Here is a 21,267-nt window from a genome sequence, read left to right as displayed (position 1 = left end):
CTGAAGTTGTTACTGTTAACTAAAAAGTATGAAGCCTTTTAAAACTGTGTTTTAATGCCTGGTTGTGGTTAAAAAAAAATTGGGCAATAAACATGAACATAAATTTAATCATGGAAGTGTTTGTAAAGTTACTTTCCAGAAATGCATTTTTTATAGTTTCTTGACAACTGCTTGTTCTCAAAGAGCTGTTTTGGGGTGAGGAAAATCTCAGCTCCAGCACAACAGATACTTCCTGCAGTCAGTAGTACTTCATAGTGTTTGTGGATAAATTTTATTTTTCAAACTTAAAAGTTACAAATGTCACACATACAGAATCACCATCTGCTTGAGTCTTCTATGCAAAGGCAGGTCCTTGTTGTTATTCAACAAATGACTACTAAAGTGCCAGAACGTTTACTATGGAGAAGGTGAGAAGCAGGACCCTAATCTAACTCAGCCAGAAAGGGGAACAAACCCCATCCTGTGCATTGTTGGTACTAATCTGACCTACGTCTCACCAGTTAATCAACTCAACTAACCAACATTCCACATGGGGAATCAACTTGTGCAAATATACTGCTGTGGGAAAAAAAATCTTTAAAACCACTGGCATATTGCAGGAATACAATGATGGTTACCTGGGCAGTATTTTCTACATTCTTTGTAGAATTAATATCTTCAGTGTAATTATAAAAGTAAATTGTCAGATCATTATTCACAATGTGTGCTTCCAATTTTTCAAAAGCAATTTCCTAGCTGAGATTTAACAAAGTTAACAATGTTTATGTCATGCATTTGCCCTCAAAAGATGTCAGAAGTTCTTGAAGGTTTTAGTGCCTTCATGTCTCCGTGCCTTCCATACTTTCTGTTGTATAACTCAAATCAGAAAGAATTTCTTCTTGTCCCTCATGTTCAAATTGACTCCGTGAAATGTCATTTACCTGTTAAGAGAAACAAGTCCAGAGACTTATGTAAGCGTAATGCAAAATTGAATGCTGAAATTTAAATATTTCTCAGAGCAGCAGTAATTCCCTATCCCTGCTCCCTTCAGCTGATCAGTCAGTAGAATATCCATGTTGAACAGCACTTGGAGAAAGCACTAAGTACTGAGCCCTTGCAACCCTGCGTGCAGGACTTCAGTGTCCACAACTAAAAATGGCTCAGCAGCAGCACCATCACTGACCAAGCTGGTTGAATCCTAAAGATAGCTGCAAACGCGGCTCTGTAGCAGGTGGTGAGGGAATCAATTAAAAAAAACTTCCAAGGCAATGAACATCTCTAACAAGAGAGAATCTAGCCATCGTTCCTTGGAATTCACTTGCATTATCATGAGGGTTACCATTTACCAGAAATGGAACTGGATTAGCTATTTAGAGATAGCTATTTAGCTATTAGCTATGGAATTCTCTGCCCAAGGAAGCAGCAGAGGCAGCTTCATTCGATTAGATTAGATTACTTACAGTGTGGAAACAGGCCCTTCAGCCCAACAAGTCCACACCAACCCGCCGAAGCGCAACCCACCCAGACCCATTCCCCTACACTTAGCACTATGGGCAATTTAACATGGTCAATTCACCTAACCTGCACATTTTTGGATTGCGGGAGGAAACCAGACCACCCGGAAGAAACCCACGCAGACACGGGGAGAATGTGCAAACTCCACACAGAGAGTCGCCTGAGGCGGGAATTGAACCCGGGTCTCTGGCGCTGTGAGGCAGCAGTGCTAACCACTGTGCCACCGTGCTGCCCACTAAATGTATTCAAGGCACAGTTGGGTGGGTTTTTGCATGGTAGGGGAATTAAGGGTTATGGGGATAATGCAGGTAGGAAGAGTTGAGATAACGGATATAATCAGTCATGATCTTAATGAATAGCCGAGTAGGCTTGACAGACCAAATAGCATACCCCTATTTATATTACTATGAAACTACGAATATAGAATACAGAGCAGTTCAGATATTAGCAATCTATGTCAACCTCTCACTCCCAAGACCTTTCCACCATTTATAAGGCAGAAGTCTGGGGTATACTGAAACATTTCCTTTTTGCCTGGATGAATGCACCTCCACCAACATTCAAGGAGCTCCAGGACAAAGCACTGGGTTATCACCATATCCGCAAACATTCACTCTCTCCACCATGACACTCAGTACCATCCATAAGATGCACTGCAGAAATGCATCCAGATTCCTTAGACAGCACCTTACAAATGTATCATCATTGAGAAGGACAGCAATTACTTCTGAAGCCACTGTCTAAAAGTTCCACTCCAAGCGACGCATCATCCTGACGTACAAATAGATCATTATTCCTTCAGTGTCACTGGATCTAGAACTCCCTTCCTATTGCACTGTGGGTCCATCCACAGCCAATGGACTGCAACGGCTCAAGAAAGCAGCTCAACATCATTTCTCAAAGGCAACTGGCGATCAGAAATAAATTCTTGTCCAGCCAGTGACATCCACATGACATGCACGAATGAATTAATACATATAAAAGACATTTTATTGCATTGTGATAAAAAGGAAACATATTTTCCAATTTTCAAAGACATTTTCCAATCTTGATCTACCAGTGATTGTACCTGCAGTTGTGTTTGAAGTTCATCCTCTGTGAAACAGTCAGTTTCATTGTGTTGTGAACTCCATTGCAGAGACACCTTCCCATTGCCTACAAGAAACAGAAAGGAAGGGAAAGTTAAACCTACAGTTGCTAGAAAATAATAAACAGCATCTCAACATAGGATTCAATGAATGCAAGAAAATTAAGGACAAAATTAATTATTCCATCACTTTCATCCTGTCAAAGTCATGCCATCAGAAGTAACTCAAACAAGTATCAGTCAAAGAACTTATAGGAAATGATTCTCCAACCCCCAAAGAGAACTAGACTTGCTCTATGAGACCAGTGGGGGTTAATAATTTGCTCAAATTTCCACAAACCTCCTATCGCTCAAATTATTTTCCACTTAGAGAAATCGTCCTTTTAAATGCTTGCATCAAACCTGCATTTACTGCGGTTTTTAAAAAAAATGTTCATTTAAAGCTACCATTTATTGCTACTCAGAAGGTGATGGCAAGTTGTTTTCTTGAACCACTGCAATCCATGTGGTATAGGTAAGCTAAGTGCTTTTAGAACCATTTTATAAGATTCTGACCCAGCAACAGTGATATAACCCATAACAGTTTCAATTCAGGATGTTGGGGGACCACAGGGAACCTTCAAGTGGAGATATTCCGAAGATGGTTGCTTGTCATTCTAGTTAATAAAGGTCACAGTATTGGAGCTGCTGTCAAAAGGGGTGTGGTGAGTTGCTGCAGCTCACTTTGTAGATGTTATGCCATACTTTGAATTATGCACCAGTGGAGGGATAGAACTGAACAATGTGCTAACTGAGTGGGCTGCTTTGTCCTGGATGTTGAGTTTCTGAGTGTTGCTGCAATTGCACACATTCAGGCAAGTGGAGAGTAGTCCATCATACTCTCAACTTGTAGTTTATGAACAAGCTTTGAGGAGTCAAGAGATAATTAATTTGCCACAGAATTCCCAGGATAATGGTAAGGTCAGGGCGTTGAACATAGAGAATTCAGTATGCAAGTTCTGTTGAACCTCGAGGGGAGATGGTTAGATTCTTACCTGTTGGAGATGGCATTTCCTGGCAATTGTGTGCATGAATGGTACTGATTGGCTCAAGGCTGAATGCTGTTTTTCAGCATGGAATTCTACTGTAACATTTGTTTGCTTTTTGAAAGCAACAACCTTCAGTGCCATTTCAACATGGTGTGGCACGGTGGCTCAGTGGTTAGCACTGCTGCCTCACAGCACCAGGGAGCCAGGTTCAATTCCTGCCTTGGACAACTGTCTGTGTGGAGTTTGCACATCCTCCCCGTGGTTGCGGGGGTTTCCTCCAGGTGCTCCGGTTTCCTCCCACAATCCAAAGATGTGCAGGTTAGGTGAACTGGCCATGCTAAATTGCCCCTAGTGTTAGATGCATTAGTGGGGTAAATATGGGGAATGGGTCTGGGTGGGTTACTCTTTGGAGGGTCGGTGTGGACTTGTTGGGTCGAAGGACCTGTTTCCATGCTGTAGGGAATCTAATCTAAACATCTACATAAAAACAAGCAGACATAGATACAGGCAAAGAGAGACTGGATATTGCAAAGGCTTAGGGCTCTGATAATATTCCGGCAATAGTATTGAAGACCTGTGCTCCAGAACTTGCCACTCCCATAACCAAGTTCTTCTAGTACAGCTACAACACTGGCCTCTATCCAATAGTGTGGAAAATTGCCCAGGTATGCCCTATACATAATAAGTAGGACAAATCCAACCCGGCCAGTTACCACCCACATCAGTCTACTGTTGATCATCAGTTAAGTGATGTAAAGTGTCATCAACAGTGCATTCAAGTAGCACCTATTCAGTAACGCCCAGTTTAAGTTCCTCCAGAGCCAATTAGCTCCTGATCTTATTACAGCTTTGGGTCAAACATGGACAAAAGAGCTGAATTCCAAAGGTGAGGTGACAGTGACAACACTTGACATCAAGGCTGTATTTGACAAAGTGTGGCATCAAGGAACCCTAGCAAAATTGGAATCAATGGCATCACAAGGCAAACTCTGATGGCTGGAGTCACACATAACATACAGAAAGATGATCGTGATTGTTGGTGCTCAGTTATCTCAGCTCCAGGACAGCTCTGCAGGAGTTCATCAGGGTAGTGTCCTCGGCCCAACCATCTTCAGCTGCTTCAACAACAACCTTGCCTGCATTATAATTACAGGGAGTGGGGATGTTTACCTATGATTGCACAATGTTGAGCATTTGCGACTCCTCAGATACTGAAGCAGTCCACATTCAAATACCACAAGATCTCGACAACATCCAGGCTTGGGCTCACAAGTGGCAAATAAAGTTCGAACTTTATTGCTGGAACAGCACAGCAGGTCAGGCAGCATCCAGGGAACAGGAGATTCGACGTTTCGGGCATTCAACTTTGATCTCCAGCATCTGCAGACCTCACTTTCTCCGCAAATAAAGTTCGAGCCACACAAATGCAAGGTTATGACCATCACCAATAAGAGACAATCTAACCACTGCCCCTTGTCATTCAATGGTATTACTATCACTGAATTCCCCCACTATCTACATTGTGGAAGTTATCATTGACCAGAAACTCAACTGGATTCACGACATAAACAGTGACTACAAGAGCAGGTCAAAGGCTAGGAACACTGCAGCAAGTAACTGACCTCCTGACTCCCCAAAGCCTGTCCACCATATACAAGGCACAAGTCAGGAGTGTAATGGGATACTCCCCACTTGCCTGGATGAGTGCAGTTCCAACAACAGTCAAGAAGCTTGACACCATCCAGGACAAAGCAGCCCAACTGCAGTACATCCACAAACATCCACTCCCTCCACCACTGATGCTTAGTGGCAGCAGTGTGTATTATCTACATGATGCACTGCAGAAATTCAAAGATTCTCAGACAGCACTTTCCAAACTCACAACCACTTTCATAGAAGGACAAATGCAGCAGATATATGGGAACACCATCACATTCAAGTTTCCCATCAAGCCACATACCAGCCTGATCTGGAAATATATCGCCCTTCCTTCACTGTTGCTGGGTAAAAATCCTGGAATTCCCTCTCTAATGGCATTGTGGGTCAGCCCACAACAGCTGGTCTGCATCAGTTCAAGAAGGCAGCTCCCCACCACCACCTTCAAGGACACCCAGCGATGGGCAATAAATGTTAGTCAGCTAGCAACAACCATGTCCCACAAAATGAATAAATAAATTTTTTAAATGTTCAAAATTATCCCTAATCTTTCGTCTTGTAAAAATATGTCATAATAAGACCGGTTTTGTTCCTTTCCCAGGCCCCAGGATAATGAAGTTGCCAGTCTTTTATATTCTGAGTCACACCTTCAATGCAACCAAATCTACAAGGTTCTGAAATTTTATGGCAGAGTACCATTAATAACCCATTGCATTAAGTGCCTTGTTCTTGCAGATCCAGTCCCTGAACACCATCATATAGATAACACAGTAAGGTTGTGTAGTAAAATAACTGGTGTAGTTGAAAATAAAAGACAGTCTACCATAGGGAGTTCTGTTTGCTTAGTAAGGGTTATCAGGGTTCACTGATAGCAATATGTAAGCTTCGCCTTGAATGCCAAATCAAAAATGGTCTTCATGAATGATGTTCTTTTTCATACTTGAGTTAGTGATGCACAATTTCTACTATGCTTACAGAGGAGGATCAAGGCAAAAAGGGCCAAATGAAAATATTGATCAAAAGATGCTTAAAAATGTTTTATATGTGTAGAGAACAGTAGCATAATGGTTATATTATTACACTAATAGACAAATGGTCTGGGCTAAGGTAACTACTAATCAAAACTAACCCACAGGATTGTCTAATGGCCTTCAAGGAAGAAAATCTCATGTTCTTGGCTCATCTGAGACTCCAAACCCATAGACAGCAATGTGGTCGATACCACCTACCATCTGAAGTGGCCTGCAATGTACTCAATTCTTCCAAGAAGAAATGAATGACTATAAGTTGGTATGTAGGTACAACATGTGATTAGGAAGATAAAAGAATTGTTAGCAGTTCTTGCAAGGAGCATTCAGTATAGAGCAAGAAATTGAAGATCATGTGACACAGATACTGTTGAACCAGCAGGCCTGGGTTCAAGTCCCATCTGCTCCAGATAACATCTCTGAACAGATTAATTAGAAAATATCTAAATTCACAAATTGCTGCCACATCTGAATAACAGTTATGCCACCCATTTCATACTTCTTTTGTCATTCAGGGAGAAAACAAAAGCCTCCAAAAGGACAGAAAGGCTCAAGATGGGTGTTGGGCAACTTGACATTTGGATCCTCACTCCTGATGAGGAGAGGATCCTAATGCATTGGGAGCTATTCGGGGAGGGTTCACTTGATTCATTTCTAGGTTGAAGGTTACCTTATGAGGGAAAGTTGAGCAGATTGAACCTATACTTAAGAGATTAAAGAATGAGAAGTGATCTTATCAGAACATACAAAAACCTGAGGAAATCTATAACTTAGGACACAGTTTAAAAATTAGGATCCTCCAGTTAAGACTGAGATGAATAGCTCCCCTGCCACCACCTCACTTTACAGAGTTCTAACTCAGGAATTCTCTTCCTCAGAGAGCAATGGAGGCTATATCATTGAATATCTTCAAGACTGAGTTAGATTTTTGTTTCGATCAACAAGGGAGGCAGGCAGGAACTTGGGAGCTGCAGCCACAGTTCAATCAGTCATGATCTTATTAAATGACAAAACAAGCTTATCGGGGTGAATAGCTTACTCCTTGTTAATTCTTGTGTTCACCAGAACAATTAGGAATAAGCAATAAATGCTGGCCTTGCCAGTGACGCCGACTTCCCATATAGGAATAAAATAAAAGTACAATCTATGGTAAATCATATTCTTAAGCACGTGGATTGCAAAGGTTTTCCAATTGTTTTGTTACTTCAGCTAGGCAGCTTGTAGGATAGATACCAGGGCTTTTCTGTGCTATTAGAACTCATCATGCCTACTGTATGACCCCAGTATCCTGGAATAGGGAGGGGAAAATCTTTATCAGTATTGAACAAGTCTGGGAAGAAGGGTATATGATTTAACCATATGATGCCTTCTCGGGTTAAATAAAATGCACAACTCAACATTTTTAGGCTCAGAAATGGAGAATAGACACTTAGCAGGGGAGGCCAGTTCTAAAACCACACACCAACCTGAAGTCAGCTCAAGAAAAAGGGAGGAGAAAAGAGCTTGAACATTACATTTCTTTAATGAGTGCATCCATGAGTGTCTAGATACTTATTTGTTGTCTGACATCAAGCACATTGACGATGAAGTCGTCTGTGTTGATAATTGAGAAAAAGAAGTTCCTGAACAGGCATTTATTTTTGCCTTTATTGAACAACAGTTTCAAAGTCAACTTTTCCTCAATGTTGGTAGACTTTTTATCACTCAGTATTCCCCTGTTGCATGGAGACTCAAGCCATTTTGAATAAAATCTGTTCTGCACTGCTACTAATCACATAAACAAAAAGCTAATAATTTGGAAAAGTTACAGAAGTTTACCCAGGACAACAATGAAGATCTTCTGAAATGCATCTGATAAAGCTTTCTGTGTTGCAGCCTTTTGAGCCCTTCCAATTTTCAAGGTAAAATTGAGTGGATCTACAAGAGAATAAAAGATTAATAATGAGTGTTCAGATGATCAGGAATATTTGATTAACAATATATTGCTGCAGACATATTTGGAAGAACTCAAATAAATCCTCTCATGATCTGAAGTCCCAAAACATGTCATATCTCTGACCATTTTGGAAGAGTAATATTTTTTACAATTACATATAGTAAGATCACAGACAGCAAATAAAAGAACATACAGTGCTAGTTTCAAACTGTGCAGTGTATTAATCCAGATTAGTCCAGAAGGGAAACCATTCATAACCACACCCCGTTCCTTTATACCTTCAGCTTTCCAGATTTAGGGTGAGTATCAAAACAAAACTTCAAGCAATTCCTTAATAAAAGCAAAGATGCTATCATTACGGGGACCACTGGCAGGATTGCCACTTGCAACCAATTACTGATTTTCACAAGCAGGTGTGTTCTAAATTCTAGTTTCTATAAAATTAATTGAAAATTTTACTCTCATTGTAAGAGATACTTCAATGAACCGAATCATTTGCCACTGCATTCATTGTACACTTTCCATTGTAGTTTACACTGTGGTGTTAGCTTCTGAACTTTAAATTTAATTCCAACCCTCACAGATGTCTGTAAAAATTAAAAGAACTGCGTTAGCTGTAAATCAAAAACAATGACACAAGTCACTGGAAAAGCTCAGCAGGTCTGGCAACATCTGTGAAGAGAAATCAAAGTTAACGTTTTGGGTCCAGTGATCCTTGCTTAGAACAGATGTCCATACACTGCTAAATCTACTTGGATTCTCCTTGCATTACTAAATTAGCAGTAGTGCCTAAATCAACTTAACAATTTACATTTATATTGCACCATCAATGTAGTAAAAAGTTGTGACTGCTTCAAATGAGTTTGATACAGTCACACAAGATGGTATTAGGTCAAATAACTCAAAATTTATTCAAAGAAGTATGTTTTAAGAAGCAGGGTAGAGAGGAATAGGGACTCAGAGGGAATTTCAGAGATTAAGGGTCTAGACTGCTGAAGACATAGTGTCCGGTGGTGGAGCAATAAAAACATGTGCAGGACATCGAAACTGAAGAAGCACAAAGATCTCCACAGCCTGCAGAGGCAAGAACAGAGAAGGATATGAAAACAAAAATGAGAATGTTTAAAATCAAAGTGATACTGAACGATTAGCCAGGATTAGTTAGCAAGCACAAGGGCGAAAAGTGAAGATGGGCATAAGTGAAAGTTAGGATCCAGGCAGAATTTGTTTACAGCATTAACTATAAGCATAATTCCAGAAAGGTATCAATGACATCCAAAGCATCTTCCTTTAGAACCATTTAATATTACATTTCTGTTGCACTTTTCAAACACTTCAAACATTATTGCAGAATATCTATCAGTCTGCTTCTATTATTCATTTTTAGCATTAGTGGTGGTTTTGCTTAAAGCATGGGGTGGGTACAGTTCATATAGCAAGAACAATGTTGGTGGAACTGAATCTGCTGGAAACTCTTTTGCCACGAATCAAATCACAAAAAGTCTCATAAGTAAGATCCACTCTTAATACACTTTTTGCCCCCAGTTCTTCCTGGGTTTGTGATTAATGACCACAGCATAATTCCTGATATGCCAATTATCTTTCTGCAAAGCTGAACCATTAAACAGTACCCAAAAATAAATCTAACAAATAAAGGTAATCCTGGTACTTCTCTATATCCCAGTCACAGCTAAAATTAAAACACAGATTAAATATTTATTCATATATTTAGTATTTAATTACCCTATTCATGAGTTAAGATGCTGAAATCAAAATCAAATCTTCATTTTAAATGCATGTCCTGATCCCGAATGGTGTTTTCATAACCAAGAACTTCTGTCCCCTAGCACCAGACCTGAAATCATTCCACATCCTTTGTTTCTGCAATTCTCGGGGCAACTAACTCTACACTCATGTTTCCTCCTATCATGCATCGATCCTTACTTTAGATCACAATCTGTTCTTATGCCCTTCACTCACTCATTAATCTTTACTGTTTACAGTTTTCTTTTCTATTTCTTGCATTATCACTCCCACAGCTGTATTTTAGCCACTATACTTGTCAGAGGTTTACTGGCTACAATCCTCTGATTACGTTGATACCTAGTGTTTTGGCTAGCTGTATTTCGTGTTATTTATGTTGTTGCCGTTGGAGATACTGTCAATTAAAACCCTCTTTATAGCAAGATTATGTTAAGAAAGGGTGAAAGACTGAAAAAGAGAGAGATTGAATAGACTGAAATATTAGCATGGTAACAGGAGCAGGAATTGGAGGAAGACGAAGAAAGGTCGAAAGCTCATTGTCAAATTTCACACATAACCAGTTGAGCAGCACAGGTATGATTCAGTTAACCTGAAAACCTACAGCATAAAGGTTAATTTAGTTTCACCAAGTGCAGCAACTAATGACATTTACCATATACATAAGGCTTGGGGAGAGTATTAACAGAAAAGAATGTCAATTATTTGGCTAAAATATACACATACAGGATCTTGACCAAAACCCATGACAATGAGATGCACCTCAGCTGGTCCATTGTACACACAATTTGGATGAGGCTGTTTTTATATTTTCTTCCAGTAGAAAAAAACTTGCTTTTCTCTTTGAAGTTCCAGTACAGATTTGAAGGAAGATGTATACATTATATATAATCGCCTGTAAAGGTTAACTGTATTTTAAGTAATTTAGCAATGTGCAGAAATAGTGTTTTGTAAGCCCACAATGGTAATAAAATATAATCATCATAGTATTAAAGTAAGCTCCTGTATGTTTTAAAGGATTTATATTCAAAGGTTAACAGCAACCAGATTTTGTGTTTTTCTCACTATGAATGGAAATTCCTGTTTACCTCAGTTTGAAATATCTTTTTACTCCAAGTCAGGAGGTTAAGTTAAGATTCTATCCCAAAGTACAAATTTAAAACAGACATTAAGAAAAGACTCTATTGCTGAAATTATCCTTATAGACAGATGGTACATAATGATAGTATTGTGGAATGGTAGCAAGTGATATATTGACTAATATCACTCTTGATAATACCAGTAAAAAGATATTTGTTTAGAGCTTAAAATGCAAGTTCCTATATATTTCTCACCTGTTACATCTTGGTCAAATTCTTCAGAAATCCCAATACCTTGACAACACATGCCATAATTTATCAATTTTATTTCCATCATGCAAATATACTTTATGCTTTTTCTCTCCAGCTGCACTAGTTCCTGGGTATTTTCTTCACATCCATCTGAGTTAGAAATATTCTGGAGCTACATATTAAAAACAGAGGTTGCAAGTAAGACAATGAATCAAGAACTAGAACACAGACACCCATTAGCATTTACAACTTACACAGGAATTGGTGCTTCACAAAGCAAATTGGCAAAGATAGGTTGGAAAATGAGTTCATGGAAGAGCTCAAGACGGTTTCCCAGAATATACCAATCAAGACACACATTTCAGATTTTGCATTCTGTAATGTGGTACAGTTAAATTAGTAATCACACAGTAAAGTAACCTATAAACCAGAGTCACCTTACTGATAGAATTCATTTAGAAGTGCATGTAGATTTAGTCATATTCAATTTCAGTGACATGCTTATGTCTAAAAGAACACTTACTTTGGGAAGCAAATTACTTAGGCATAAATCTTCGAGGAGAAAGTGAGGACTGCAGATGCTGGAGATCAGAGCTGAAAATGTGCTGCTGGAAAAGCGCAGCAGGTCAGGCAGCATCCAAGGAACATGAGAATTGACGTTTCGGGCATAAGCCCTTCTTCAGGAATGAGGAAAGGTGTGTCCAGCAGGCTAAGATAAAAGGTAGGGAGGAGGGACTTGGGGGAGGGGCATTGGAAATGCGATAGGTGGAAGGAGGTAAAGGTGAGGGTGATAGGCCGGAGTGGGGTGGGGGGCGGAGAGGTCAGGAAGAAGATTGCAGGTTAGGAAGGCGGTGCTGAGTTCGAGGGATTTGACTGAGACAAGGTGGGGGGAGGGGAAATGAGGAAACTGGAGAAATCAGAGTTCATCCCTTGTGGTTGGAGGGTTCCTAGGCGGAAGATGAGGCGCTCTTCCTCCAACCGTTGTGTTGCTATGGTCTGGCGATGGAGGAGTCCAAGGACCTGCATGTCCTTGGTGGAGTGGGAGGGGGAGTTGAAGTGTTGAGCCACGGGGTGGTTGGGTTGGTTGGTCTGGGTGTCCCAGAGGTGTTCACACCTGCACCTCCACACACATCATTTATTGCATCCGCTGCACCCGATGTGGCCTCCTCTATATGAGGGAGACAGGCCGCCTACTTGCGGAACGTTTCAGAGAACACCGTTGGGATATCTGGTCAGCGTGGACGGGTTGGACCGAAGGGTCTGTTTCCATGCTGTACATCTCTGACTCTATGACTCTATGTAGGTATGGTGTTCCAACTAGTGGGAGCTTTGGCTTCAAATGCAGCCTTAAAATAGGTTTATTGTGTCACACACAAAGTATAATAGTGAGCCTGAGGCTTTGGAACAATGTGAAATCAGCAAAGGATGTTCAAAAATTTGTTTTAAAAAGGCGAAATAAAGTCACACAAGTGCAAAATAGCAAGAAATATCAAAACAGATTGCAAGTTCTCACAAGTAAGCAAAATGGAAGCAAAAGTAAACCTGCTCCCAGACAAGCTGACAAGAAAGAAATCATAAGGGGGAGATAGGAAAATGACAGACACCAACCAAGTATTTGGTACCTAAATTCACAATAGAACATCCAAAAAATATGCTCAAAATGACCAAGAATCAAAGGGTGCATTACAATAAGGAAGTTAAAATACTTAAATCAGCATGGAAAACTATAGGGACAAAAGGGACACAAATCACTGGACTCAAGAGGCTACTTTCTAACCTTATAATAGAGGTGCCTTCAGAGAGGTTGGATGCATTGGTTGTGATTTTATAAAATTCCTTACATTGTAGAAGGGTCCTAACAGAGGGAAAGCTAGCAAATATTGCACTACTATTCAACAAAGTAGGACAAGATAAAAACAAACAAACTCATGAATTAGGTGGAATAAGCCACTCAACCAAGATCATGACTGATTTGTTTACTCCATATTCCCCTCTATCCTAATAATCTTTCAACTCTTGTTCATCAAGAACTCATCTCTGCCTCACTGCTCTTTGAGGAAGCTCATTCTAATGGTTCATGACCATCTGAAATAATTTTTTTGTATATTTTAAATTAGTGAACCCTTATTTTTAAACAGTGACTCAGTTCTAGATTCTCTGACAAAAAGAAACATCTTTCCACATCCACCCTGTCATGATCCCTGAGGATCCAAATGTTTCAATCAAGGTGCCTCTTACTCTTCCATACTCCAGCTGATACAAGCCTACCTTGTCCAACATTTACTTAAGACAACCACATCCATTCCAATCATTAGCCTGGTAGACCTCTTAACTGCTTCCTTACATTTAAATCCTTCTTTAAATAGGTGACCAATACAATATGCATTTCTCCAAATGTGACCCGAACAATGCCTGTATGACTGAAGTCTAACTTTACTAAATTTCTAGTCAGTTCCCTCACAATAAATTAACTAGGTTAAAAATCACACGTCACCAGGTTATAGTCCAACCGTTTTTTTTTAAAGTACAAGCTTTCGGAGTGCTGCTCCTTTGTCCAGTAGCTACCTGTACTTTGAAATAAACCTGTTGGACTGTAACCTTGTGTTGTGTGATTTTTAAATTTGTCCACCTCAGTCTAACACCAGCACTTCCACATTATAAATTAACTAGGGCCATTTTCTTACACTAACTTTGCACATTTTACTGCATGCTGGTGGTAAGGGGAAAATAGCTACTTAATAGTCCCATGAGCAGTGCAAATGTGAAAGTCCCTTTTTCTATCTTATAATCAAATACTTTCAACCTGGTTTATTTCCAACATTTGCAGCTGCAGCACGATAAGAGGTTCCTCATTCTGCGTCATCAGCTCTGGGGCAGTTTCTTTCTAATCTGGTGACACATTGCTGATCATGTGCTAATTGCATGAATGGTAAACTAAGATACAAGATGATAGCCCATATACATAAAAGCACCTCACATAAAATCGGAAGATACCCGAGTGCTTTATGCTTAGGCTTAATCCTTTGGCCCAAAAAAGGAGAAAAATAGATGTTTAAGGCAGCAGGAAAGTATAGTCAGAGAAAAACTGTCAGCAGGAGGCTTAAAGCATGGATGGAAGCAGAAGCAAATTTAACTATATAGAAAATTACAGGTTGGAAAGCTTAGTGATCGAAGGAACAATGGTCAACGGCGGAAGGACATGACAAATAATCTGGTTTTGGAGTAGAAAGAACACATGGAAATATCGTTACAGGAGACGTGAAAATAGAGAGGCAAGGCTCTGGGTAGATTTAAATGAAAGAGCAGAACTTGATGTTGATACTGTTCATAATGGAACAGGTGAACAGCAAGATTCATGTGTAGCAATAAATAAGTTTTCAAATATGGTTTCTAATTTAAAAAGAATGGAGGTAGCAAGAACAGCAAAATAATTTCAGCCTCAAGAAGAAAAAAAAACTTAGATTCCCTACAGCGTAGAAACAGGCAATTTCGCCCAACAAGTCCACACCGACCCTCCGATGAGTAACCCACCCAGACCCATTTCCCTCTGATGAATGCAACTAACACTACGGGCAATTTAGCATGGCCAATTCACCTAACCTGCACATCTTTGGACTGTGCGAGGAAACCGGAGCACCCGGAGGAAACCCACGCAGCCACGGGAGAATGTGCAAACTCCACACAGACAGTCGCCAGAGACTGGAATCGAACGCTGGTCCCTGGCACTGTGAGGCAGCAGTGCTAACTACTAAGTCACCATGCCGTAGATGTGGATGTGTTTTTCAATTATGGTTGCAAAAGCGGGCACTTCAAGCAAGAAAGAAACTAATTTTAGTGTCTGCTAGAAAAATGTGCTGGATGCTGGAGAAATTAAGCTCAAGTATGTATAGTTTGCAAGTTTCTGACACTGGGCTCAGGGTATTGATAGCTGGAAAAGATTACTGTGGTCTTCACCTAATCCAAACTGGAGAAAATAATAAGTTATTCAGGTCTTATTCTTGAACAAGCTGGTGAATACAGTTCCAACTTCCACAAAGTCATAGAAGGAAATAAAGGGGGGGAAATTAAATATCAATATACATTTGGAAAGCAATCTCACTCTTCCAAATGTCAACAAAATACATGCAAATAATGAATTAGAGTTCCATCAAAGGACTTATACACTTAATGTTAAGGTCCTGTGGAGTGTTGCTGAACAAAGAGACCAGGGAGTGCAGGTTCTTAGTTCCTTGAAACTGGAGTCCCAGATAGACAGGATAGTGAAAAAGGTATATGGTATTCTTTCCTTTATTGGTCAGTGCATTGAATATAGGAATTGGGAGGTCATATTGAGGTTGTACAGGACATTGGTTAGGCCACTTTTGGAGTATTGCATTCAATTCTGGTCTCCCTTGAAGGATGTTGCTGAACTTGAAAGGGTTCAGAAAAGAGTTACAAAGATGTTGCCAGTGTTGGAAGGTTTGAGCTATTGGGAGAGGTTGAATAGGCTGGGGCTGTTTTCCCTGGAGCATTGCAAGCTAAGGCGTGACTTTAAAGAAGTTTACAAAATCATGGGGGGACATTGATAGGGTGAATATCCAAAGTCTTTTCCTCGGTAGCAGAATCCAAAATTAGAGGGTACAGGTTTAAAGTGAGAGGGGAAAGATTTTAAAAAGGGACCTAAGAGGCAACATTTTCACACAGAGAGTGGTGCATGTATGGAATGAGCTGCCAGAGGATGTGGTGGAGGCTGGTACAATTACAACATTTAACAGGTATCTGGATGGGTACATGAATAAGAAGGGCTTAGAGGGATATGGACAAAATGCTGGCAACTGGGACTAGATTGATTTAGGATACCTCGTCAGCATGGACAAGTAGGACCGAAGGATCTGTTTCCATGCTGTACACCGCTATAACTATAGTGGTAATGCACCAATATGCAATGCCCCAGATGAAAAATGGAGGAGAATTTTCAGCATAAAGAAGCGTTCAATGTGATTCAAAGCAGTGGAGAAGTAATGGAACATGAAAAAGTGATCTACAATCAGTCACAGAGGATATCCTGGGAACTTTGACCAGCAAAGTTACTGGTTTATTTAGGACAAAAGATTGATTGAAGTAATAAGTATGAATAGGAGTTAATAATGCAGTCCAGGATGCCAGGCAGGTCAGGTTGTAGCATGATAGCAGAGAGCAGACAGGTTGAGGACTGGAGATGGAACTGAAATTGTAAAATAAAAGTGTTTGCAAAGGTGGAAGCTGGAAGTTGGATAAAGAACAGAGACAAGCAATTGCCCCAGTTTTGGGCAAAAAGACACACCTTCAGAGTGGTATAAATTGACAATGGAAGGAACATATGGTAGATGATGCAAGGAGACAGTCAGCTATGGACAAGAAGATTTTAAGCTTTGCTTTCTCCGGAATGATTTTACATTGAAAAGAGGATTACTGTGTAAATAAGACAACAGAGGAGCATAAATCATGTTTGGAATTTTTACCATGTATGCTTGAGTGGAGGCAGAAAGGAAGCTCAGTAATTAAAGGTTCCAATTCAAGAACAAGACATACTCAATGTTAAACTCAGTGTGGCTGATAATAACTGTGTAAGTTTAGGTGAAGGGCAAGCAACTACAGTGAGTAAAGTCATTTATGAAGTATCGTAGTGGAAATTTGCACTACAGCATAAAAATGGGCTGAAGTTTTTGAATGCCTATTTTCTACTTACTGCAATTATGCGACTGCACCATCCATTAAAACCAAGGTAGTAATTGGCCAATTCCTGGCATTTGATGCTATTTAGAGGAAGTTGGTTCTCTTGTGAAGTTTTCATAGACTGTCGCTTTGTGCACATTTGAACCTATATAAAAAGGAAAGAAACAAATTTAGAAATGATACCTACTAAGAAGCAATACATTTAATAAGGAATTCGGACAAAATGCAAGCTGGGTACCTCAATGTGAACCAGGAGTTTTGAAGGGAAAATGGTATAAAGTCTAATGTTTTTACTGATTTCATGCTGGATGATGGATTGAATTACAATTAATCAATTGCAACCACATACAACTTTACAGTCTCCAAGCAAGACTGCCAGCAGATTCTAAAATAATCTTCATCTTCGCTTAGTCCCAGACTGTGCATCTAAGTTGTATGAGTTTCAGGACATCTATTTAGTTTGTGTTACAGCAAAAGTAGGTCTGATGTCAAACATCCAAGGAGCAAGAAAATCGACGTTTCATGCAAAAGCCCTTCCTGCTCCTCGGATGCTGCCTGACCTGCTGTGCTTTTCCAGCACTACGCTCTTGACTCTGATCTCCAGCATCTGCAGTACTCACTTTTGCCTTGATGTCAAACTTGCCTGTCTGGGCAGAACAGCACTATTTCATATCAGTACAGCCACAAGTTCAGCTTTCAAAAGAGGTTTAACAGCCTCATATTGACATCAGATTTTAATGCTAATATCAGGCTTTTAGTAATTGAGTATGACTTGGTAATGCTTATATGTGAAATGTTACTCAAGGAAAAAAGGACTGAAATTAAGGGTAACATATCTATAAATTCTTGCTGCACATAAGAACTTAATCAATTACCCATAGCATGTCACACAGCAGTTAAAACCAAATGTGGTGGTTCAAGGGAAAATGAAATAATGGAGCCACACAATGCAATCCAAATTTTAAAGTTGCATATTTTGTGTATGTGTGTGTAACGTGTATGTTGCCATTATCAAAATACACGGTGTAATACCCAACATGAAGTTTCACCGTGTAATCTGTTATGGATCAAACTAATTATCACCCCCAGCAACTACCTCAGTTCCACAAAAGCATGTGATGTCAGTTAAGTGCCTAGCAGGATACCTGCAGTGTTGACTGGTCCAGTGTTTACAAAGCAGAACTTTTATAATAGACCAAAGGCCACAACTGATTTGAATTTAGTTCAAAATCCAGTTCCAGTTTTCTGAAGAATAGTTTTAACCTAGCAGAAGGGCTTTAGTGTGTAGTCATCAAGCTGAGAAGTTTGTGTAGAAATTCTCCAGTTATCAGAACTGAAAAGAATTTAGGTCATCAAATCTGTAAAGAGGTCTCTTGGCCATAAAACCTGGTAAGAGATGGCAAGTAAGAAGTTAAAAAGAGTTAAGATAGGAGTGACATTTTACTGTAAAGGATATTGATGGGAAATAGGTTGAAAACATGGTTTGCTGTTTATATTAATATTTTTATGAACTGACTTTTTTTGTCTTTTGTGCAATAAACTGGTGTTATTTTGATAAGAACATTTTTAGTCCGGTGTTCAGTGATATGCATGTGTGTCAATGGACAATGGTTAAAGTTTCTGTTGTTGGAGATGATTATTGACTGCCATTTTTATGGCATTAATATTACTTAACTCAGTTCAGTCTTGGCCTAGATATTGTCCAGGACTTGCTGCATTTGGACACAGACTGAACTGCATGCATTTATAGCTCATACACTTAAGATGGGGGAGATACTAAATGAATATTTTGCATCAGTATTTACTGCAAAGGATATGAAAGATAGAGAATGTGGGAAAATAAATAATGCCATCTTGACAAATGTCCATATTACAGAGGTGGTGTGCTAGATGTCTTAAAACGCATAAAGGTGGATCAATCCCCAAGACCTGATTAGGTGTAGCTTAGAACTCTATGGGAAGCAAGGGAAGCGATTGCCAGGCCCTGCTGAGATATTTATATCATCGATAGCCACATGTGAGGTTCTGGAAGACTGGAGATTGGCTAACATGGTGCCCCTATTTAAGAAAGGTGGTCAGGAAAAGCCAGGGAGCCATAGACCGGTAAGCCTGACATCAGTGGTGGGCAAGTTGTTGGAGGTAGTCCTAAGAGACAGGATTTACAAGTATTTGGAAAGACAAGGACTAATCAGGGATAGTCAACATGGCTCTGTGCATGGGAAATCACATCTCACAAACTTGATTGAGTTCTTTAAAGGAGTAATGACGAAGACTGATGAGGGCAGAGCGATGGACATGATCTATGTGGACTTCAGTAAGACGTTCAACAAGATTCCTCATGGTAGACTGGTTGGCAAGGTTAGATCACATGGAACACAGGAAGAACTAGCCGTTCGGATATAGAACTGGCTTGAAAGTAGAAGACAGAGGGTGGTGGTGGACAGTTGCTTTTCAGACTGGATGCCTAGGACCAGCGGTATGCAGCAAGGATTCGTGCTGGGTCCACAGCTTTTTGTCATTTATTTTAATGATTTGGATGTGAACATAGGAGATATAGTTAGTAAGTTTGCAGATGACACCAAAATTGGAGGTGTACTGGACAACAAACGTGGTTACCTCAGATTACAATGGGACCTTGATTAGATGGACCATTGGGCCAAGGAGTGGCAGATGGAGTTTAATTTAGAAAATATGAGGTGCTGCCGTTTGGAATGGCAAATCAGGGCAGGACCTATACATATGGTCCTGTGGAGTGCTGCTGAACAAAAAGAGCTTGAAGTGCAGGTTCACAATTCCTTGAAAGTGGAGTCCCAGGCAGACAGGATAGTTAAGGCAACGTTTGGTATGCTTGCCTTTATTAGTCAGTGCATTGAGTATAGAAGTTGGAAAGTCCTATTGTGGCTGGAGAGGATGTTGGTTAGGTCACTTTTGGAATACAGTGTGCATTTCTGGTTTCCATGCTATACGAAGGATGTTGTGAAATTTGAAAGGGTTCAGAAAAGATTTACAAGGATGTTGCCAGGGTTGGGGGGCTTGAGTTATATGGTGAGGCAGAATAGGCTGGGGCGATTTTCCCCGGAGCGTTGAAGGGGCATGCTTAAGGTAACAGCCAACGTCTTTTCATCATGGTGGGCGAATCCAAAACTAGACGGCAGAGGTTTAAGATGAGATGGGAATGGTTTAAAAAAGGACCTAAGGAGCAATATTTTCAAGTAGAGGGTGATACTTTTATGGAATGAGTTGCCAGAGAAAGTGGTGAAGGCTGGTACAATTACAATTTTTAAAAGGCATCTGGATGGGTATATGAATAGGAGGGGTTTAAGAGGGATGTGGACAAAATGCTGGCAAATGCGATTAGATTTGGTAAGCACGAATGAGTTGGACCGAAGGCTCTGTTTCCATGCTGTACAGCACTGTGATTCTGTATACATAATTAAAAATGCCTTGCCTTCAATTCCACATTCAGACCTGCCATTGAAACTTGATTGGACATAACTCAAAGCATTTTGCATGGTTGATTTTTAAAAGTTGTTTCGTCAAATAACAGTCACAATTAATGGAATCAGAATTAATTGAAGTGGAAATCATGCAAAATCAGTTGGACGAGGGAAGAGTAATAGAAACTTTGGCTGCATTCAGAGGTCCATGGTCAAAGTTAACAAAGATATAATTCTTGTAAAATCCATGCTATTTCAAATTAGTTCTTACCTTCAAAGGAATTCTTTGGAATAAACACTTCTTATTTGAGTCACTTTGTGCTTTGGCAGCACTGAATGCTGAATAGAATTTGACAATAGCATAATAACCTGGTTCAGCTACAGCAGCATTCCTGCAAACCCGCACGGAGTACAGGAGTCCAAAATCAGAAAACGCTCTGAAAATGCAGTCCTGTGAACACAGGAAAGGCCAAAGGCCACAGGAATAATCCTCATTTTCCACTCCCTTAAGTGGTGAATATTCTCCCTCTCCTCTTTTCACTATTTTTGCCATCACAAGGCTATTTTTCCCTTTTGCCTCCCCTCAACACACACACACAAAGAAAGGGTTGATTACACATTCCCAACCTGGTCCCTCAACACTCACTCTCTTCGTACTTCCTTAGCACCACTTCCTTACACCATCCATCTTCCACGTACCTCCCACTCTCTCCTTCCTATCTCTCTCAACACCTCATCAAATGCTCCTTCCCAACCCTGACCTCTGCCCTATTTGTTCCCCTCACCATCTAGCCTGTGACACCACAGCCCCTCCC

General features: G+C 40.1%; 1 protein-coding gene across 3 annotated transcripts in view; it reads right to left on the bottom strand.

Annotated features, from left to right (window-relative positions):
• Positions 1-245: 245 nt before the first annotated feature.
• rdm1 (RAD52 motif containing 1) overlaps positions 246-21,267 on the bottom strand; it is a 23,057-nt gene continuing 2,035 nt past the window's right edge. For 2 of the 3 annotated variants that reach the window (XM_043675256.1, XM_043675255.1), the window contains exons 2-7: positions 20,724-20,903; positions 17,029-17,160; positions 11,325-11,493; positions 8,112-8,210; positions 2,564-2,649; positions 246-920 (exon numbers count right to left, since the gene is read on the bottom strand). In XM_043675256.1, the coding sequence (XP_043531191.1) occupies positions 819-920; positions 2,564-2,649; positions 8,112-8,210; positions 11,325-11,493; positions 17,029-17,160; positions 20,724-20,903 (768 nt within the window). In that variant the 3' untranslated portion in view covers positions 246-818. The remainder of the gene's footprint in view (positions 921-2,563; positions 2,650-8,111; positions 8,211-11,324; positions 11,494-17,028; positions 17,161-20,723; positions 20,904-21,267) is intronic. The other variant, XM_043675257.1, reaches the window with a different exon arrangement.

Source organism: Chiloscyllium plagiosum, chromosome 33 (genome assembly GCF_004010195.1).
Source record: "Chiloscyllium plagiosum isolate BGI_BamShark_2017 chromosome 33, ASM401019v2, whole genome shotgun sequence".
Lineage (NCBI taxonomy): Eukaryota > Metazoa > Chordata > Chondrichthyes > Orectolobiformes > Hemiscylliidae > Chiloscyllium > Chiloscyllium plagiosum.
This window is presented reverse-complemented; position numbering and strand designations above follow the sequence as displayed.